The sequence below is a fragment of the Amblyomma mixtum genome, chromosome 2 (assembly GCF_055824585.1).
Source record: "Amblyomma mixtum isolate Tamu chromosome 2, ASM5582458v1, whole genome shotgun sequence".
Taxonomy (NCBI): domain Eukaryota; kingdom Metazoa; phylum Arthropoda; class Arachnida; order Ixodida; family Ixodidae; genus Amblyomma; species Amblyomma mixtum.
The window spans coordinates 173,042,245-173,065,678 of record NC_143013.1 but is presented as its reverse complement, the minus strand read 5'-3'; the positions used below and the strand labels follow the sequence as shown (position 1 = coordinate 173,065,678).

The following is a 23,434-nucleotide window of genomic DNA, read 5'->3' as shown; positions in this document are numbered from 1 at the left end:
GAATTGCTGGCGTCAAGGTTAGGTGAGTGGTGAATGCCGCTACCATAAAAAAATTATTGGATTACGTGGAAAATTTGCCAAGCTGTTCCTCCAGACCCTGAAAACGAGGCCGTTTCCCGACAGCGCAGCCCGTAGTAGCCCCCGCCCTCCCCTGGCAAGCGAGTACGCGAACTCCTCTCCTCTGGATTTTGTTTATTTTGAGGAGCAGTGCCTCAGAGGCATCATGCCTGCCAAAACTTTGGTTTCTGACCCCGCCACCTTTCACCCGCCTTCTTCTTCCTGCTACCCTGCTACCATTGTCTTGGCGCCGTCATGGTTGGTATAGCCTTGAGCGCCTTCTTTCACGTCCTCGGCCGAGGAGGGCAAAGTTCATGATAACGCCCGCTCATGCCTTCTCGATATATCAGGAAACAATATGTTGCTAAATTTGTGCCTCTCTTCCTCATCTCTACCAAGGGTGCCATTGCCCTTTGTCTGCCCTCTGCGCATGCCTACGACCCCAAGACTATGGCGAGGAAAACGGCATCACTGAGCCCTCGGGATGGGAGCGGTTAATCCGCGGGGAGGTTAACTGTTGTTAATATGCGGCTATTAGTGCGTAAGCACTAATCCGATGGGTACTAACCCCGAGCAAAATCGTCCGTTGTCTGTTCCCTTGTCTGTTCGCAGCTGGCCTAGCGCGAGCGTTCCGTCCCTCGTCACTGCCAGCTCATCGTCGTTTTGTACGCAGGAAAAATCTCTGCTTTCGGACTGACTCGAATGTAGTAAACATTCTCTAGTTTTTTTGCCTAAGGGAGTAAGGGTTGCTCTCTGCGGAGCTAATGCTTCTGGAAACGCAATTAGTCCTCAAAAGAACTACCCCTTAATTAATCGCTCTGACCTATACAGCGTAGATACTCGGAGTCCTAAGTGTGCTGCGAGAAGTCGCTCGAGCCATCACCGCATTGTGCCCCTAACTCGTCAGTGCCGCCATGGCGTACGTTGCCCACCTGTGTACCTACCACACAGCACTGCGCACAACTTCTGCGGTGTCCGAAGACCAACGCGCATACTACATGGGCGACCTGCACCGCTGACTGGAGCGCCACGTGCGGCGATATTTCCGGAGCAGGCGTAAACACAGCGCGGGGAGGGGGAAACAGAGGCAGACGGGGCAGGCAGTGGCGGCGCGCAGCGAGCTATACGAGAGCGAACAATCGACGCGCGCTTACAAGCGTCTGTGGCTGCACGCGCTGTGGGGCTTCCCAGCGTAACGCTGCACAAAGACGCCGCGGGGCTATTCTGTCGCTGATCCAATGCGCTGTGACGCATCGGGGCAACAACGTGAACGAACACAGGGCAAGCCAGCAGCCATTCGGCGCTTGCAGTTCTTCTTCTTGTGTCAGTGTGGTGCGGTCGCTGGGACTGACCATTCCCCGAGTTAATTAAATGTGTACGTGCAAAAATAAACGTAATAAAAAGCCACGAAAAGCCACGTCTAGAATTGCTGGCTATGTTGCCTTTTATATTCAAGCCAACTGAACATGTCCATGAAGAACTCTGTGAGAGTCAAAGGAGTAGCTGACACCTTTCATTTTCTTGCTGTGCACTCTTCTTTAGATTTCCTGCACGACTTCTCCAAAAGGCAGATAATTCAACTCTGCCACCGTGGTGGCTCAGTGGTTATGGTGCTCGGCTACTGACCCGAAAGACGCGGGTTTGATCCCGGCCGCGGCAGTCGAATTTCGATGGAGGCGAAAATCTAGGGGCCCGTGTATTGTGCGATTTCAGTGCACGTCAAAGAACCGCAGGTGGTCGAGATATCCGGAGCCCTCCACTACGGCGTCTCTCATAGCCTGAGTCGCTTTGGGACGTTAAATACCAATAAACAAAAACGAAATAATTCAACTTCGGCCAAGGTCGGTAATTTGACAACTAAAAGAAGCCAGGATTTCATTAAGAATTTATATCAGCATCCGCAATTAGTATTAACTGCTCTCCTCTGCATCCTACAATGCAAAGCAAAATGGAATAAATACTTTGAGCTGCTGGTAAGGAAGTCCGTCACTTTCATTCAGTGTGCACGGCGACGCGTGTCCAATCTGCATGTTCTTACCCTCTCCTTTAACTTCTCTTTCTTTGAGCAACCCTAGCTGCACATGGCAGCGACAGGGGCCACTAAGAACCGACAATGTCAAGCACATTTCACTTCGTTTTGCTGAATCCACTTAAAACCACTAGCGTACGAGCACGCGGATATCGTATGCAGGATGCGTTTCAGCGTTGTATGCCGCGTTCCGCAGTCATGCAAAGCTCCTAGGAAAGCCACGCTGGCCGCGCTTCCTGGTCTCATGACGCGCTTGGTGAGACTCGGTTCAGGCTGCCTGCCTGACCTCGGCAAGCCCAATGTTTTCCCTGTTTTCCGCGGCGTCTTGCAGGGAGCCTGACACTCGAGGACGGGCCACAGGTCGGTTATCAGTGCCCAGTTACTTTCCGGGCTGCAGCAAATAGTCTGGGAGTTTTTTAATTCGACAGGTAATACGGATGGCTATGGCAAGTCGGCCGTACAAATGAACAGGGAGCATGTATTCGGCAAAAAAAAAACAAAGACAAAAGAGAGAGACAAAACAGAGACAAAATAAGAAGCGCAGTGAACCCCATTGGGTTTGGCTTATTGGGGTTTAGCGTCCCAAAGCGACTAAGGCTATGAGGGACGCCGTAGTGGAGGGCTCCGAAAATTTCGACCACCTGGGGTTCTTTAACGTGCACTAACATCGCACAGCACACGGGCCTCTAGAGTTCCGCCTTCATCGGAACTCGACCACCGCGGCCGGGATCGAACCCGCGTCTTTTGTGTCAGCAGCCGAACGCCGTAACCACTGAGCCACCGAGGCGGGGTAAACCCCATTAGGTAGGCACCTCTGGACCGACAACAACAACACCAACAACAACCAAAAGCAAGATGGAAAGAAACAAGCCTGCTGGCTGTGAACAGACGATTAGTGCACAGTGCAGTGGGATGTGGGCTAAAAGAAACGGCTGTCGTTGGCTGAGAATGAGCTCTCCAAGAGCCGGTTAATTAGCTTTCTTTTTTATGCGGATAGCGGTGTACATTAAATGCTTGAAATGATGTACCGCTTGCACGGCATCGACGCCGATGGGTATGCCGCTCCATGCAGCTGCTGCTCGGGTAACCGAAGGGGAAGGAGACGACCGAACCAGTTACTCTGAGCTCACAAAAAAAAAAAAAAATGTGGTTGGCCGGAACGCTAGTTGAAAGAATAAAAGAAAAAAGAGGCGGCCTTTTCTCACGGGATGTTGTGGCACATACCCGCAGAGCTGAAAGCAGCTATTAGCCTTTCGTAATTAGTCGCGCAATATAGCGTACCTCTTCGCAGTAATGTATAAGGGGGTGGTGAGCCGCCCTCGCATTACGGCACACCGCTGGGGTCCACTTATTAATCTCTATTTTTGTGCGCCCCCTGCCGGCATCGGCTCGTCCGCGGCGAACGACCGGGCTCTCAATCTGCCTGCTCAAACAACCCCGGGGTTCTTCCTTCCTTCCGTCCGGGGAGGGAGGGACCCTTTTTCCCACACGCATCGGTGTGCGCGCGTGCACGAGCATGTGTGTGCACGCGTGTGAGTGAGGAACCGCGGCCAGCCGGTCGCACGCGGCTGGGCTGAGGCTCAGCGAGCACGCGCCGTACAGCCGCACCCCGCGGGACAGGCGAGCCATCCCTGTGGCCGATCCGTTTAGAAGCCCGCGGGAACGCGGCTCACGGCGGTTCGTCCCCTCCCTCCCTTACGGCCTGCCCTGTCTTCTTCCCCACACTGTTATGCGCTGCGGGTATTGGTTCGAACTCCGGTTGAGCTTGAAATGCAGAAATGAGTTCTAGGATGTGTGCTGTAGCAAATCGCGGCACTACTTCTGCGTCCTCACTGTAGAGCTCGCGGGGGGCAACAGTTGATATCCAAGCTCACTCGGATACTAAAAAAAAAGTACCCATGCCTTTGCAACAGTATGCTGCATGCATGACCACGTAGGTAGCATGATTGGTTATCAATATTACATTGGCGAGCTTTGAAGATGAGGAATGTTTCTGCACCTCAAGGGGTTGTTTTTTTAATTTACTTGTATTTTTTCAATGAGCCAGCACGCTCGATCTTCATAACCAGAACCTTGTCACGACGCTTTGCTGCTCCTGTATTATAAGTGCATTTGTGAGGAACTTCTTGTTGAACTGTATTTTGAATTTTTCCCATGGTGTCATTTAGAAATTGTCATGCTTTTGATTCTCTAAATGTGTTGCTTCGTCGCCATCGATGCCAAAGGGGACGAAGATTTTTTTCAAACCGTAACGAAGCGGCTTTTCTCCTTGGCCCCTTTCGCAATCTGTATGTCATGTTCTGAAGAACAAATAAAAAAGAAAGAAAGATCCTAGAAAGAAAGAAGCAGAAGATAGCCTGAATAGATGCACGGATTATGTGTAAAGACGTTCATGGGGAGGCGAGGAATCTGTTACCAATAGTGAGCGCGAGCGGTGAGAATGCTACATATGCACAAATTGCATCCAGTGTTTTGGCGCTGTCTCCCTTTTAACCCGGTAGCGTCGAAGGCCTCGTTCACAAGAAAATCCGGTGTAGGCGTTGTCAGCGAAAAAACCGAGCCTCGAACCGAAACCGAAGCGAAAACCGAAGTGCTAGCGCGCCTTATGCGCATTTGGCCTAACCAGGCTAATTCGTACGCCATTTTTTTTGAAGCCTATCAGGTGATTCTAACCAGATCTACTCCCCAGACAATACTCAGCAGGGAGTAATCTTTTCTTTGCGGTCCCCCATCGACTTCAGAATGAAGTGGCGTTTATTTTGAGTCTCTAAATACTTTCACTGGCGCGAAATGCTTGCTCACAGGTTGATTGAAGCAAATGAAGACCATTTCTGTTCTTCCGAAGAAGAGAAAGAGAATCTTCAATCCTCATCTTCCTCTATAGGACGTGGAGATGATAAAGGACATCAGAGTGGCGATCAAGTTTTAGAATAGATTTGGTTTGGTTTGGTTAATGGGTTTTAACGTCCCAACGCGACTAAGGCTATGAGAGAATAGATTTGGCTCACTTACACTGGCTCACACAAATTACCCTCTCATTCACTCAAACTTACTCACTCCACTTCCTCACTTACTCTCACTCACTCACTCTTTCACTATCTCACTCACTCACTCACTCCTTCACTCACTCACTCACTCACTCACTCACTCTTTCACTATCTCACTCACTCACTCACTCCTTCACTCACTCGCTCACTCACTCACCTTCACTCAGTCACTCACTCACTCATTCGCTCGCTAACTCACTCACTCACTCACTCACTCACTCCTTCACTCACTCGCTCACTCACTCACCTTCACTCAGTCACTTACTCACTCATTCGCTCGCTAACTCACTCACTCACTCACTCACTCACTCACTCACTCACTCACTCCCTCACTCCCTCACTCACTCACTCACTCACTCACTCACTCACTCACTCCCTCACTCACTCACTCACTCACTCACTCACTCACTCCCTCACTCACTCACTCACTCACTCCCTCACTCACTCACTCACTCACTCACTCCCTCACTCACTCACTCACTCACTCACTCCCTCACTCACTCACTCACTCACTCACTCCCTCACTCACTCACTCACTCACTCACTCCCTCACTCACTCACTCACTCACTCACTCCCTCACTCACTCACTCACTCACTCCCTCACTCACTCACTCACTCACTCCCTCACTCACTCACTCACTCACTCACTCACTCACTCACTCACTCACTCACTCACTCCCTCACTCACTCACTCACTCACTCACTCACTCACTAACTCACTCACTCACTCACTCACTCACTCACTCACTCACTCACTCACTCCCTCACTCACTCACTCACTCACTCCCTCACTCACTCACTCACTCACTCACTCCCTCACTCACTCACTCACTCCCTCACTCACTCACTCACTCCCTCACTCACTCACTAACTCACTCACTCACTCCCTCACTCACTCACTCACTCCCTCACTCACTCACTCACTCACTCCCTCACTCACTCACTAACTCACTCACTCACTCACTCCCTCACTCACTCACTCACTCACTCACTCACTCACTTCACTCACTCAGTATAGCTTTTTTGCTGTCATTTAGGCCTTTCGTCCTGTTTTGTGATTTTGTATTCCTGCTTCTTCAAAACGAAGAAGCATCATACATTCATTTTGTGTCGTTTCGTTCACACCAGAGTTTCGTCATGAAAACATTTGCCTTGAAGAACTGGTGTTAAATTCGACAGTAAGCCTAACTCCTTCATTCATTAAATATTTGTATAGCAAGAAAGAAATTCTCAGAAATGTTAACATTTTTGTTTAAAACATGCCAATATTGCGCAGAAAAAAAGTTCTACCCTCCTTTGCGATTAGTTATGTAGTTTAAATTTGTTGCACTCTCATATCTAAACATCGTGACTCAACACAGCTTTCAAATATCAGTAATGCTAGTTCTATCTGTTTTAAATAGAATTAAGTCATAATGTAAACAAATTAGAAGATCTTATGCTGTTTGAAGGGGCTCTGTTATCTGAACAAGAAAAAGAAAGCACTCAAGTCCGGGAAGCCTACGCGTATTTGAGTCCCGTTTTTGCGAAATAAACCTAGAACTTTAGGCTTTCGTTCGTGCGGCTTGAAGCATTCCGTAATTTAGATAATGAGGGAACACAAGACTTTGTATATCGCATGCTGCACCGCTTCTCGTGAACAGAGGGCCTTCGACACGATCTTTTAGTTTTTTTCTATGGACAAGAGGTGCGGGAACCTTCGAAAGTTGGAATACAAATCGAATATGTTGGATATTTGGTTAATATTCGTTTTGAAGTAACTGATATTCGAAAAGTTTTGATATTCGAGAACTTCTGAATATTCGCCAGAAATCGTACATAATGCCGGTTTTCATTAATTCGACCATAGTAAAACCACAATAGCTCGACAAATTATACGAATATCCAGATTAATGTGCCAGAAATACAGTGCAGAAGTCCTGTTTGCTTTATTTTCCGTCGATTATCGCGTGGACGGATGAAATTCGGACGCTGCTAGGCTGGACCTCATGAATCCTAAAGGGGGCTTTTCCACGATGGCTTTAATAAGTAATGGCTGACTGCCAGCTTCCAACAACTGCTACCAGAAAGCACACTGGTTTTTTATTTGATACTTTCCTATTGTGCGACATATTAACGCCCACGCCTATGCATTAATCCTGTCGCCTTCATAACTTCCCCATCGTAAGCTCCGCGATCGCGTTTCGGTCAACCATATGTGTGGGAAAGCCCACCTGCGGAACTTTGCATGAGGTTGCCGTAGGGGTGAGTCGAGCTGTCACAACGTGGTAAGCGATCGTGTAAAAATCCTGCCTATTGCATGGTTTATTGTAGCAGGCGCACCTTTTAAGAGGGCGTAACGGCAGGCGTGACAACGATCGGAGGGCCCCTGACACTAAGACAAAAAAATGGCCTGGCCGCGTAGTTACGGTTTCTGAGCTGCGCCGCTCGCCCGCGGAAACGGCGGCTGTCAGTCCGCGCATTCGCCGGTCGTCCATACGTAACTACGCCCCGGTATTCGGACACCGACTAGCGCGTCGCTGGTCTTTTTTTTTATTTTTTAGAAGCAGCCACGCCGTTCCGCGACGCCATTGTGTGTTCTCTCAGCGCGCCGAAACGGTCTGCACGTCACGGCATTTTTCGGCTTTTCATAAGGCTTCACCGCATTTTCGCTGTTTTCTTTTTCCAGAAGTGCGGGGTATTCTATAACTCGGCCTTCGCACCATCCGGGCATTTGTTCGGTTCATTGAACTCGTAATTAGCGAGGTTTTAATAGACATCGTGTTATTTTTAGTTGCCGGTCATGTGTCATATAATGGAATTCATCTTGCATGGCAACACTACATGTTGGATACTGTTGCGCTGTACAATGAAGCAGTATACATTTCTGCGGGCACCATGCTTTCTTATATTGTTCTGACTGAGTCTAGTTCGTTTATTTCAGTTGCAAATATCATACACTAAAAAAAAACAAAAAAAACATGGCAACAGCATTTGCCTATTTGCCATTTTCTTAAATATCTTTTCATGGTCAATCGATATCCGATTCAATATTCGAAGCCATCTTTTTATAGATATTTGTTATCGATTCATGTTCAAAAATTTCATGATACACACATCCCAAGTCGTAACCATCGGGGAAATTTCTAATGTGGCCTTGCAAGCGGTCTTTTCTGTGACAAGCACTGGTTGTGTGAAAAAGCCTACTTTAGGCAATATTAGCGAAAGGTTCGAGGAATGACGCTGATTCTGTTTTTTTTCCTCTGTTCACTGTAGAAACGCAAGAAACACAATTAGATTTTATCAGTTTTCTAGATGAGTCGCACTGCTTGCGATGTGGTGTAACTGGTTTGTGATTGGTGAGGAGGGGAAGAAGATGGGTGGTCACTGCAACGACTCTCAGGGCGTATAGCTGCTGTGAGGCTCTCCACTGAAGATGTGCAATTGAGTGAGCTACCAGGCCTGAGAACAGAATATATGCTCTACAGAAAGGGCAACCGTCAGTTCCTTTTCTGTCTTCAGAGGCAGAAGATGAAAAGAGAAGCTCCACCTGCTTACGGAGCATACTATGACGTCAGTATTTTAAAATTGTAAAGAATTGTGAGCTTACAAGTCGTCCGAATACAAATTTTCAACTTACTTCCACCAGATGCGATCAACTGCTGCTATATAATAAATTGAATGATCGCGTCTTCACAAATGGTTGTTGCTAACGGGGTGTCGAACAGGAAAGCTTACAGTTACGTTTCGGGTTTTGAGTTCAAATCTTTCAGTTTTGGTTCGGGTTCGGCTCCGCTGCGACATTGTTTGCTTGAACGTGTTAATTCTTGGTTTCTAGAAAAAAAAAACAAAGAGATTTTTAGGTCACTGCTCAATGATTTGCTCGCATGTTTTGTTTGCCTCTTCGGCATGACGTTGGTATGAATAGCAAAAGCTAAAGGCATAAAACTGTTTTTTTAAGGCGGAAGTCTTTAATGCCTCATCGTTGTAAGCAGAGGTTATCGACAGAAATGTCACGCTTTTCAATTGGTGGAAACGGTCGTGACGTCACAGTGCGCGAATTTCAAACGGGGCCAATTGTACTTTGGCTAGTAACCATGCAACCAAGTAATTGGGACTGAGTTTAGTTAATTGCTTACTCAACCAATTAGCCTAATTAACCTTTCTAGACAGACCAGATAAATTAATAAAACCGAGTAGAAATCGGCCGAGCACGGGAATCGAACCCCGGTCTCCAGAGTGCGAGACGAGCACGCTACCACTCCACCATGCCAGCTTTTTTTTTCTTTTTTCCTTTATTGCCTGGATTTTGCAAAGAAAATAGGAAAAAACAAACAATCAACAGAACACAATAAGCGCTATGTATATACGACTCATGGTCAGCCAGCATGAATCTGGCTTCATCTAATTAAAATTCAGGCAATGTACAAAGCGGCTCTAGTTTTGAGAGCCACTCCGGAGGGTCCGCAGCGGCCTTCTGAATGGCCAGAAACATGTCCATATTTTCGCGAAAGTAAATCCTGGCAGGTCTTGCGTCTCGGTCACAATGGTAGCCTGCCATTCTGGAGCGCCATATACAGTGGAGGCCTGTCAGCATTATTAAGTCGAAAGGCACCCCATCCTCATTTTCAACAGATAAGTACCGAATGCCGTACGGGTCTAGCGGAAATTCTTTCTTTAAGGTTCGCTGCAACACATCCCAAAAATAAACCCCTTCCCAACAGTGTAAAAAAACATGGTCTATTGTTTCCGGCTTCCTGCAAATCAAACAGGGAGATCCCCAGGGTAAAAAAAATTCCTTTCCCTCTAAAAATTTTTTAACCGGTAAGGTTCCGGTGTGCAGCTTAAAAAAGAAGGTTTTTGTTCCTGGCGGCACCTGCATTTTTTTCGGCCCAGGCAAAGTTGTTTTAAAGAGAGTGAAAAAAAAAAAAATCCACCATGCCAGATCGATGGTTTGGAATGAACAAAGGTGCGTCTAGTGAATACGGTGTTTTCGTTCACTCCCATCTTCCTCCCTTTCCGTTACGGCGAGGTTTAGGTGTCCACCGAGATATGAGAGACAGATACATTTCCTTTCCTCAAAAACCAATTTACCGACGACCAAGGCGTAGAACCTAACGGGCGATGACGTTCAGTGGACTCCCTGGCGGCGTTGCAAGACGCTGTCGCGTTCCGTTCTTAGAGGCGAAGCTTAACACCTTAACCACACATCAGTGACACAAGCAGCAGCAACACGCTTAAGGCTTTCGCCTCACCGCACTTTAGGTCAACAAAGTGCTCCCTGATTTTTTTTGATACGCTGATGCGACGAGCCCACGCGCCTGTACTGACTGCACTACAGATGGCAAAATAGTATACATCAGCTAATGACGCGCCGAGCGGGGATTAAAAGTAACTGCAAAATGTTGTTTGGTCTAATTCTCAGTGCGTTTAAAACCAGGACAGCATTTCCAATTTAATCTTCGCTTTCGATACCACCAATGACGTTTCTAAGGAATCGACAGATGTACGCGGAATCGGGCCTGATATCTACAGCAGTAGTGTCGGAGGCCCGTTCTCTGCGTTGTCCCCATGTACGTTGGATAGCGGGCTGGAAGCTCGTGCGGCTCGAGCACACGCGAGCGACGAGGTGTGAGACGGCGACGAGCTCTTCCATTTGGTGCTGTCGGCGTGTCTGGAGAGACAGGTAATTAACGGCCCAGCCATTACCTTGAGACCGCTGTCTGGGATACGCTTGCCGAAGGACACTCCGAGATGAGACGGAACCGAATGGCCCGAGTGGACCAACCCTAGGGACACATACCTACGCCCCCGTCATCCCACAAAACGAAACAGATAACTTTTGCAAATGTAAATGCGCGAAGTATTCTTAATAAACTTGAGTCACTAGAATCTCTTCTTATCGGCCTCGAACCTGACTTCATAGCGATCACAGAAACTTGGCTCACTGGCGATATCAGTGACAAAGAAATTGCCCCACCAAACTACGCTATCGTGCGCAAAGACAGGTTAACACGTGGAGGAGGTGTGGCTATACTAATAAACAAAAAAATTCCCTTCGCAATCTTACCAGAAGTTGAGGGTGCCGAGGCACTCTTTTGTAAGTTGGTATTAGGAGCGAACATTGTCACCGTAGGTTGTGTTTACCACAGCCCTTCGGCAGATCAGCCCGCATTGGTCTCGCTGTATGAATATATGCAACAACATGTTCAAAAATCCAGACTGATCCTTCTTGGGGACTTCAACCTACCAGATATAGATTGGCAAAGAATGTCGTACCGCTCCCCGTGTTCTGAAACTCTTTTTGATATTATGCTTAGTTTTGACCTGTTCCAAGTTATCAACGAGCCCACACGTGTTCAAGGTAGTGCATCTAACATTCTTGACCTCATCTTCCTCAGCAATCACTTTGCGATCGATCAAACCAACTTAGCAGTCCTCGATGGCATATCAGATCATAAGCTAACATTGTGCACCACACCCATTCAAGCAACGCAGCTCGTACTATCTCGAAAGCTACTTACCCAGACTTCACAAACGCTGGTGATTCAAGCATACTTAATTACCTAATTTCGGAGTACGAATCGTTTGAAGAACTCGCTAATTACCAAGGTACAAATATAGATACGCTGTGGGGAAGCTTCAAGGCCATTGTATCGCACTGCATCAAAAACTTTGTACCATTGAAGACCAAGCGAACAAATACACGTAATCCCTGGATAACACGCGATATCATTCATGGGAAACGCAAAGTAAAACGACTAAGGAAATCCCTAAAATCAAAAAATGACACTCAGGTAAAACATAAGCTCACGAACGCCATCCGTGAAATGAAAGCAAAAATTAAGGCAGCGAAAACAAACTACTTCTCAGTTACGCTTCCTAATTTTTTAAAACACTCCCCGGGAAAATTTTGGAAATACCTCAGCCCCAAAACACAAAAAGACACCTTCAACTGGCAAGGACAAAATCAAAACTTTGCAAATTCCTTAAATACATACTTCCAGTCTGTGTTCACAGATGACGATGGCCGCACACCGGAGAGTATTCACCGCAATCAAACACCGCTAGACATGGCAACAATAAATGAGACAGGCGTGCTCAACCTACTATTATCAATAGATACAAAAAGCAAATGGTCCTGATAATATTCCAAACACTTTTTTGCAAAGATATGCCGAAGTCAACGCGAAATATTTACATTTAATGTTCAATAAATCTTTATCAACCTGTAGTCTAGCTAATGAATGGAAAATAGCGAAAGTTATTCCTATACACAAAACAGGAGGCAAAGATGACGTTTCAAATTACAGACCAATATCACTACGTGCACGGTAGGAAAATTATTGGAACACATTATACTAAAGCATATCACCAGTTATGTTGAGCAAGAAAACATTTTATCGCCTGTTCAACATGGATTTCGAAGGGGACTTTCAACTATCACCCAATTACTCGAACTAACACATGATTTGTTCCAGAGCATTGATAACCAAAAGCAAGTTGACTTGATTGCACTTGATTTCTCTAAGGCGTTTGACAGAGTAAGCCATAAAAAACTAATTAGCAAACTTAGATCAACTTTAGGTAACGGCCCTATTATCAACTGGATCGAGGACTACTTAACTAACCGATCTCAGTATGTTGTAGTTAACAATGAAATTTCTTCTACTGCGCTCGTTACGTCGGGAGTACCCCAAGGGTGCGTCCTTGCTCCACTTTTATTTCTTATCTTCATTAATGATCTGCCCTCTAACATAAAAGTTAAAATTAAACTTTTTGCCGATGACTGCATCCTTTACAACGAAATTAACTCTGTAAATGACCACGATGATTTAAACAGCGCCCTTCATGAAGTGGTAATATGGTGTCACAAATGGCAAATGGAATTGAACATTAAAAAAACAGCCTTCCTATGTGTAACCCGTAAAAAACAAAGGTCCGAATATGTGTACAGCATCAATAACATACCGCTCACCCGAGTTCACGAACACAAATACCTTGGATTAATCATTTCACATGATCTAAGATGGGAATCACATATTAACAGTATTGTATCATCTGCTTTAAAACGATTGTTCTTCCTTAGAAGACGGCTTCGAGAAGCGCCACCGGAGACCAAACTGTTAGCATATAACACATTTACACGATCAGTTCTCGAATATGGAAACACGATTTGGTTTCCCTACACACAACAGCTCATTAACAAACTAGAAGGAGTGCAGAGAAAGGCAATTAGATTTATCTTTAACAAATACAGGACCAGTGATTCACCATCCCAACTACTAAATCAAGCATGTATTCTTACTTTACAGAAACGCGCCAGACTAGCACGACTAAAATTATTGTTCCAATTAGTTCATAACTCGTTAAACATAGATACTTCGTTATATATATCTGTAGAAGAATCGAGACCATCCCGGCATATGCACCCATTGACCCTTAGAGAGTACGCATTCCGAACCGACTGTTTCAGATATTCATTTTTTCCGCTTGCCATAAAAGAATGGAATAGTTTGAACCCCTCTATCACTACTAATACATCTTTGCAGAAATTTGTAACTCTGGTAGAAGAACAGTTGCGCGATAATTAAATAGATAAATAAATCATAATTATACAAGTACAACAGACCACTCGTATCACTGCATATAACAGCATTTGTATGAACATACTACTTACAATGTATAAAATTGCACCCTTTTCTGTGAAATATACTCTTTCGTTATGTGTTTTATTTTCTGTTATCTGTGTTTTTTTCCCTTACTCATGTAATTACTTGCAAACAACAGTGTTTTTAATGTATACCATTCCATTTGTATTCGCTTTTACTATGTGCCCATCCTGTCAAAATCCCAATGGGATTGACAGTATCTGAAATAAATAAATAAAATAAATAAATATCCCACTCGGTATGTATTGTATGGTATGGTATGGTATGGTATGGTATGGTAATGGTATGGCATGGTATGGTATGGTATGTTGCGGTACAATATGCTATTGTTTGGTACAGTTTGATATGGTTTGGTATGGTGTAGTATGGTATGGTATTGTATGGTATCCATCGTATGTATATGATGTGGCATGGTATATGGAATATGGGGTTTAACGTCCCATAGCGACATGGTTGCGCATCCAGTCTCGTTGTTCTTTCTTCGTCCTCCTCAGTAGCGCTATTCCTTTTTATGAGTTAAGGAAACCAACTAGCCCACATTTCCGCCCTAACCATGAAGAACGCATTAATAAAAGACTACCCATTAATGTATATCGCCTGGGTTTTTTAAATGCGCATTCAATTTGCGCAGCACGCGGCATCTTGTGTTCGCCTGCATCTAAACGCGGCCGTCGCAGAAGGGAACGAACCCGTGTCCTTGTGCTCAGCAGCTTAGCGGCCCAACCACTGAGCCACCGCGCCGCGACTCTTCGAATAACAAGGAAACGGCGAGGATACGCGGGCAAAAGATGCGTTCGCGGATGGGGGTCCCGGTGCTCACCCTGAAAGCCAACCGCAGTGTATCCGCGAGACACGCACGGCGGGATTATCTCACGGCTCCCGCATCGCCAGGGCAATTGATGGCCCTGTTTCTATACCTTAGGCGCTTTAGTTGTGGCACATTGATGAAGCGCGAGCGGATTTAACGCCAAGAATGGTTGACGCTGGTCCAGCCGACTTTAGTCCTCAAATTACCCAAGCGTAAGGGATGCATGGCGGCCGATGGAATGCGTGCGTCATGTGGGAAAACAAGAAGTTGGTGCTTTTGTTTGTTGTTCATTTAAAACGTGGTTTTTACTACACTTGTAATGCTGTGAGCACGATGAGTGGCTCAGTGGACCAGTCGTGTTTGGGGTTGGCAGCGACTGGCTGTCGGCTGACTGTGGGCCGGATTTCGAAGACTTAATACCGAGATCGGGAGCTTCGTTCGTTGTTGTCGTTTATGATTCGGTGCCCTGCACAGCCAGCCCTGCCGAGACTGAAAGTCTTTCACAGTTAGACTGGTTCAACTTTTAGTGTCGCTTTAACCCTTTATTGTCCATTGTTGCTCAGGAGCAGCCGCTGAATTACATATATATATATATATATATATATATATATATATATTTCGCCTAGTACTCCAGCTTTGATCTTCCTGTTGCCATCCGTTGCAAGATATGGCCTTTCGAGCTTTATAACATAAAAAAAGGGCGGCCTATGTCGCCACTTTCTGTTAAGCACTGCAACAACTGACAAAGGACAGGGTTAATTGGAGAGACATGGGTGAGGCCTTTGCCCTGCAGTGGGTGTAGTCAGGCTGATGATGATGAAGCCGGTTGACTAGCCGTCACATGTCGACGACCAATTTGAGCGACGAGTTATTGTTAGCACGACACCAGGACAGTCCAAGCAACTAATATTTTATTCCAATCACTTCAATAGAGAACAAAGAAGCCGAATATTGCTTCTAAATCGCCTAGCAATGGCTTGTAAAAGTGGTATATTAAGGAGGACAAAAGCAAACTATTAATTAAATTTTTTCGGACACCAAATTTGTGCTTCTTTATGTACGAGGGGGTACCCAAAAGAAACCAGACTTATTTTTGTTTGAACTTATTTGTTCACATTTTAAGCACAGACCTTCAATCTCCTTTAAAGTATTCCCCACTTGCAATGATACGCTTGTCGAATCTTTCATTCCATTTTTCAAAACACTGTTTAAATTTATCTTTTGTGATGCTTGACAGTGCCTCCGTCATTTTTTTCTTCACCTCAGCAACATCAGCGAAACGCTTTCCATTCACCTGCCTTTTCATTCTAGCAAACAAAGAAAGTAGCACGGGGCAAGGTCGGGAGAGTATGAGGGTTGAGGAATAGGGGTCACGCCATTTTTGGTCCAAAATTGTCGTAGAGACAGGGCTGTGTGAGCAGGGGCATTGCCATGATGGAAAAACCAGTCACCCGACCGCCACAAATCTGGCCGCTTCCACCGCACACTGTTGCCCAATCTTTTCAAAACATCCAAGTAGAAAGCCTGGCTAACTGTCTGACCCTGCGGAACAAATTCTCGATGGACGACTCCTCTCACGTCGAAAAAACAAATCAGCAATTTTCTGAGGTTTGGTTTCACCTGACGAGCTTTCTTGAGGCGAGGTGAATTTGAAGTTCTCCATTGGCATGATTGTTGCTTTGATTCAGGATTCGATTCAGGAACACTTGAGTTGTCCCCATAGCATCGTCCTTGTACGTCTTTCTTAATATTTCAAGAGTTTCCATTCAACTTTTTCCGAGCAAAAATCAGAATTTCACCGGCCCACGCTGTTCACGAAAATCAGCCATTGCAAAAACGACATCCACACAAAACAGTCGTCACTCTAATGCTGTGCCTAAACTAGTCTGACCTCCTTCAACGACGGCACACGGCTTACTGACTATGGAATGTTCGTTCTATGCGCTCCTAGTGGCAAAACGCGGTACCACAGAAGCTTTGCCGACCAAAAAATTTAGTCCGGTTTCTTTTGGGTACCCCCTCGTACTTTAAACTGTTGCCTAAGTTTTCACCTGCTCGAACAAGTTAAATTTTGGGCATTAAATGGTCGCGTTCATGCACAAAGCATGCAAATAAGTTGTATCTTGTAACCTCAGGTAGGCTGTCAAAAGTGGTAGTGAGGAAAACTCTATCAAAATATTGTTCTCGGTAAAAATTAATTCTGTCATGCTTTCTGGGTATGCTATGGTTTATCTGGCAGCAACGGACACATTCATGGGCGAGAAAATTGAATGAAAAAAATATTTTCTGCCACTCGATTCAAACACGTGACGTCACACTGAGGACAGGTTGCCGCCGTTCTGAAGTAAATAGTGGTCTAGCGTAGCCTCTGGGATCCGCGCCTGAAATTCAGTGTCGACGCACGCATTTTAGTTGCGAAATCGGCCGATGGTGGCGACACTTGTATTTGGTTTCACTGGTCTTTTCTAGCTAATAAAGCTTTGTTCTCGGTGACAATGATCTATTTGTCGTTAGAATGCCGTACTCTATCGATACAAGCCAACCTCAATGTGCTCTTAGAGTCCCTTTAAATCCTTTCCGCCCTCAAACATGTTAATTCTTTGCCTCTGGAAAATTTCTTCTCTGACGGGTGCACCACTGGTGCTAATGTTCCCACCCCAGGGAGATCTACAAGTCACGTGACTTACGCCTCTGGTCTGCGTGAAGGGAAAGAACCATCGTGATTTTACTGCGTCAGTTCAGCGTAAAAATGACTTCGGAGAACAATTCCCTGTCGTAAAACACAACAGAAAAGCTTGTCATTTTTTCTGCCATGTTTTAGACAAAAAACGTGTAGTAACAACAAAAACTTTAGCAGTAACAACAGAATTTTGTCTAGTAACTACAGAAAACTGATACAGAACTACAGACCACAGGAAAGTACTACAGAAAAAAAAAACACTGCACTACAGGAGATGAATACAAAACAGAAAAATCTGTCGTTATGACAAAACTACAAAGTACTTTTGACACACTTTTGTCGTTTTTTTTTTTGAACTAGGTTGCTGTCAGGATAAGACGTTCATGAGAGGTGTCCTTTAGAAGTGCAGGATGTGAAGTGGACGTTGAAGCAAGAAATTAGAACCGAAGTACATGAAGAAGGAGTGTGACTGCCAGTCCTGACAGCCCAGAGAGTTCAGTTTCCAGGTGGTGCCAGGACACCTTTCTTGGTGCCCGTCCTGCTCAGTGATCTCCATCTCGAAGATGTCACAACGGGAGGAGTGCGTAATATCTGCGCGCATTTGACGCATTTATTGCTTGCCGGAAGTTCAGATCTTACTAGCCAACCTCGCTTCAACATACAAATCAGAAGGAAGTACACGTTAAACGAACTTCCGCCAGCGCTGCGTTAATTCTATAATTGCAAAATGGACGCCCCTTTTATCCTTCAGCCGACCTGGTCTTTTCCATTCCTATTACTGTTGCTCTTTTGAATAGAACTAATAAAAAAATTTTCAGATACCCTTGAAGATGAATTTATATACCTTTCTCGCTACATCTGATGAATGGCTACCTGGTAAACAGTTATCTAATAAACGGTTGTCAAAACAACCAGCCCGACTACCTGCAAACTGCCCAAGTAAAATGACAGGGTTGTTTATCATTTGCTGATCTCTTTTATAGAATGAGAATCAGAGCTGAGTGATAATATTTTTATTTCCAGTACTTCTGGCCGGTAAAGGCTCTTATGCAGTATTGAGGGCAGAACACATTTTTGCACTTTGTCATTATTCGAAGCAAAGGCTGATGAGAAAATTGGTTAAGACTGCAATACAAACAATGAATACAAAGTTGCAACGTACATAAAACGCATTTTACAGATTTCTGTTAATTTTATTTTCAAGCGATGATAACGTATCTGATTCTGGAACAGCAGTTGGTAAGGAATTTTATTGTGCGATAGTTGTGGTAAAAAAAGAGGAGACGTATACGTTGATGTGCTATAGTGGATCGTAATAATTGTAATTGTGCCTTCTTCGTTCATTCTTCGGTTTTGTTAAAGCTGTTGATTATCATACTCCTACCGATTACCCATGTTCACACTACCAGATTATACCGTTTATAGCTTGTACTGAAAGGGGGTTTCTGCACAAGTAGCACGGGGACGGAGTTCACGGCGAGCGACACAAAAAATTCAGGGGGCACTTTGGCTCTCTAAAGTGCTGCAAGGCGAAAGCCTTTCCTGGCGCACTGTTAGTTTTTATTCACTTTTTATTTTTTATTTTTGCTCATTTTCATTTTGTTTTTATTTTTGTTTATTTTCTTATTGTTATTTTTTATTTTTTCTTTTCTTGATTTTATTCCTTTTATTTTATTTATGAAACCAATGCATTCACTAGATGCGCCTTTATTCATGCTCGAACCTTGAGCCGTCGTGGCGGAGTGGTAGCCTCTCCGCTTCAAATGACAAAGGCCCTGCTTCGATTCCCACCGTCGGCGCAGTTTCTTTTCAAGCACTGACGCCGAAAGGCGGACAAATCTGCCGACACGGCTGCCGACCCGGCTGCCGATGCGTCTGCTAACGACAGTATGAGGCATTAATGGCTTTCGCCTTAAAATGGGCGAGCAAAACGGTGGGCAGCGCATATGATGGCCAGTTCACCCGAACCTATCTCGTGCAGCGCGGCGGCTCTTCGTCTTTCCCCGGCGCTTCGTCCTCGTCGGCGAGTCGTCAGTGATCTGCCCTGGCGGTAACAAGCGCGGGCGTCGTGGTTCGCGACAGTACGGATTTTATCCAGCAGCCAGATACAAAAAATCTCTGCAATATGATAATCGAATGTTTCTGGACAACGTTTCTTACACGAACTATCCCGGCTTATAAACTGCGAAATACAGAAAAATGGTTCATTCCTTTTTTGCCGCACCAACTACGGAAAAAAGAGGCTCCGTTTCAACATGACTCGCTTACTAAACCAACTACAGTCAATGAGTATCGATATTAGAAAAAACGACTTGTGCGAAATTCGACCAGCTTTGGGATGCGTTTTTCAGTTAATATCTAAATATTCTACTATATATGTATGTGTGTAAAAAGTCTTGCGTGAAGAGTTAGCCGATCGTTTTGATATTTGTAATGTACTGCTTCATTTTCCTACTGTAAGCCATTAAGGGGGGTTCAGGGGTTCCTGAAGTGATCTCCGATCCCTTTGTGCTGTTGGGTTTGGGATGCCCCCCCCCCCTCCCCCTGCCTTGTGGATTAAAGCAGCTCGCGGTTCCCCTGCTGCCTAAGTGGATTAGGCAGCGACCTTCCAGGACCGTGGGACCACGGTGGCAGCGGCGAAGTCAAAGACCGCCGAAGGCCGAAGATGCGGCGACGATGGCGGCGTTCCGTGGCCGAGTCGACCCTCGGGTCAACGAACAGAGTGGTGGTGTGCTGAGTGAAAGACAGCAGTGTTTAATTACTGAGCCTCAACCCTCTCCCATCAACCGCGCTGCGAGAGAGCCCCACAGCCAGCACCGCCCCAGCCGTGGGTGGTACCTCCGGAGTCCACGTCTGCCCATGCGATTGGACGTCATTCTTCGAACTATATTCCCCAGACAGGGATCTGGGGAATCCGTGCGTTATTTTAACGGGTGTTGTTTTGAGGACTGAGAACACTCCTGTTGACTCCTGAAGAAGTTCTCCCTTACACTGAGAGACCCTCTCAGTTATCTCTTTTGTAAATAATGTAAATATTCCTGCATAAAGTTTCTTCCTTCCTTGTTTAATCTCCTCGTAACCCCGTCTCCCGCCTTCCTCGTCCCTTCTCCGGCCCGACCACGCTCACCCGATCCTAATAGTACCCACGCCCACTTACATCTATGATGTAAATAAACAACTTGAACTTAAGCTTAATGTGTTGTGTCAATAATAAAGGAGTTTTGAACTTGAACTTAAGCTTAATGTGTTGTTTCACTAATAAAGGAGTTCCTGTATAAAAAGCTGTTGTGTGAAAAGAAGTTTCAACTTAGCCCATTTCTGGCGATCTGTTAAAGAAGGTAACTGGCGGTAAAAGGTAGCGTCCTGGACTGAAACGCGACCGCTAGATCATGTGTATCTGTTTAGGTATGTGTGAATGCATGCAGTATGCAGTGGGTATTTATACGTTTGAATGAATTATCGGAGAGAAGAAAATACCGCGCTCAAATAGATACCGCCGCCACTTAGGCGCCCTAAGCTTGACAAGCCGTGAAATTATGACGCACAAACCGCCGCGCAGGGGGAGCCCGTCGATCGCGTTCCCCAACTGGCGCCGCACCGTCCCGGCCGATCGCAGCCCCCCAGCGGGTGGCGACCAGCTGGCAGCAGTGGTGCGGAGAGGAGATTCTGTGCCCAGGTTTACCGCCCCCTACCTCAGTCCACTGCCCTCCTCCTTTCCACCGCCGCAGGAGGAGGAGGAAGCACGCGCGCGACGCTATCGACGCCTGGCGGACGCTTGGCGGCGCACCGCCCTTTTCGAAACGAGCCGGCGGCCCACTGCCCGTCGCCCGTTCACTCAGGCGCGTCAGCCTCTGCGGGCCGGCGTAGCTGCGCCCCTGATGCTGAGGGGCTCGACCGCGGAGCTTCGCACAGTGGCTGCTGCCGAGGGCGCCGAAGCTGAGGGTCGCCTATGCGGAGGCTCTGCATACGAAGTACCTCTGTCCACAACGAACGCTAGCCTTCGACAGTCGACATACCTCAAGACGATGACTCTTAAGATTCGGAGACATGCTGTCTAGCGCAGTCTTAGTAGCTTGTTCGTAGTGGATTCTCGATCACACGAGACTCAATTTAACGGGCAATCAAATTTTCGAACCGAAAACGAAGTTCCGAATTCGCGGAGAGACTTTGAGCCCCGGGAGAACACTCCGCGCCGACGAACGGTCCACATCTCCGATCCGACGTGGCCTCAGCCGACGAAACAGACGCAACATGCCGAGGGGCTTCCTGCTGCAGCGCTACACGCGCCACAACTCGGACGGCGAGGACAACCGGTCGGACTCGTCCTCTTCGTCCGACCACGAAGACATCGTGCGGATCGCTTCTTCTCCGCCGGTCGTCAAGAGCTGCGAGTCGCTGCTGCTCCGAACCAGCGCACTGCTGCAGCCCAACAATGCTTCCCCACCGCCGTCCTCCGAGGAAGCTGCCAAGAGGAAGAAGACCTCTCCCACGGGTCCTCCGCCCCTGCTGCACGCCAGCCCTCCGCGTAAGAGCGCCCACAAGGACTCCTCCGGCGCGTCCCCTTCGCCGCACGCCAAGGGATCTGGGGTCCCTGGAGGAACCGCCAGCAGCAACGGCAAGTCCGCCGTGCGTCGCCTGCTGTTCGACGACGACACCCTGTCCCCCGTGTCGGGAACCTTCATCCGGCCCTACAGCGAGGACGACGACGACCTGGAGTTGGACGAAGAGCTCGACTACGACATCCCGGCCGCGCTGAACCCCGTCGTGGTGAGCGAAGAAGCCCGCGCCGAGTTGGCCAAGATCGAGAACAAGATCGGCGCGTACGTGTGCCGCCTGTGCCGGCAGCGGTTCGGCGACGCGTTCGCCCTCGCCCAGCACCGGTGCTCGCGCATCGTGCACCTCGAGTACCGGTGCCCGGACTGTGCCAAGCTGTTCAACTGCCCGGCCAACTTGGCTTCGCACCGCCGCTGGCACCGGCCCCGCGCCGAGGCCGGCTCGCCCGCGGCCGCCGACGCCAAGCAGCAGAGGACGGCGCCGGACGAGGAGGGGCCGTACGTGTGCCCCGGCTGCCCCAAGAGGTTCCGCAGGCTGGCCTACCTCCGCAAGCACGCCGCCGTACACGGCCCGGTCGAGGCCACGTGAGCGTCGCTTCCTGTTCGGTGAGTGGGCCTCATCTGCCCTGACGCCCGTTCCGACGGCAGCGCGTAGACGCAGATGTACGCTGTAAGCCAGGAACAACTAAAGGGCGCGTAAGGGTTAGCCATCGTACACTACCTGTGTTTCCAAATTCACTAATCCCTTGGAATAGCATCCATTACTTCCCCCAGATACTAGTTCCAAATGCATGATTGGTTACAACCAACTTCCGTTCAAACTAACCGTTCGTAGCGAGGAGCAAACCCGATAGTTAATCCTATTTCAACCTTTTTTTTTGCACTATATTGTACTAGTCGCCTGGAAAGAATTGACAGAGCGGCGAGTAGTATGGCAATAATATTTGGTTCTTGAGACCCGAAGCACCCGTATACCCGTCCGTCTTGAATCTCGTATACCCGAAGAAAAAAGCTGCATAATTGAATACTGCTGTCAGCAGAGAGCTTTAGATGAATAGGGTTCTATAGGTTAAGCGGATAGGGGTCTAGCGGGACGCTATTGCGCATGCGCACAGCAGTAACGCACGTCGGGCTATCCTCCTGCGCTTGCGCAATGGCGCGCCGCTATCTTTCTATCCACCTAACCAGGAGGGTCCCCCACTCCAAAGCACCGCTAATTCCGCGATTCAAACCACCGCTTACTTCCCGCACTGGAGTCAATGCGCTATCAAGGACGGCCCTCAAACTTTTTCAACTTTTCGGAGTGAGGCTGACCAACACACGATGAACGCCTATCAGTGATGTGAAGCGGGTATTTAGCGAAAAGAAAGAAGGTAAAAACACCTAAAAAATGCGCCTGATCATCTTCACAGAGGCCCTCATACACTTAATCTGGCCGATGTGTTAAATACGTCGTTAATAACGGCTTCATGGCCTTTCAGTTCGCACTCCATAACTGCGCGCGGCTCCTGGTTATCTGCTTTCCTCTTCAAAAGCGCGCTTGCTTCATATTAGGCCTTCTAGTTTCGGTATATGACTACAAGTGCAACATGTTCCCGTCCTGCAGCA

The 23,434-nt window shown here is 47.1% G+C and overlaps 1 protein-coding gene across 1 annotated transcript; it reads left to right on the top strand.

Moving 5' to 3' along the window:
- The first annotated feature begins 21,524 nt into the window (after nt 1-21,524).
- LOC149361674 (insulinoma-associated protein 1a-like) lies at nt 21,525-22,415 on the top strand. The gene has a single exon (XM_089569563.1). The coding sequence runs from the start codon at nt 21,525-21,527 to the stop codon at nt 22,413-22,415; it is 891 nt and encodes a 296-aa protein (XP_089425689.1).
- Nucleotides 22,416-23,434: the final 1,019 nt, after the last annotated feature.

Coding starts and splice junctions, on each gene's coding strand:
- LOC149361674 (XM_089569563.1), top strand. CDS start 21,525: ATGCCGAGGGGCTTCCTGCTGCAGCGCTACACGCGCCACAACTCGGAC.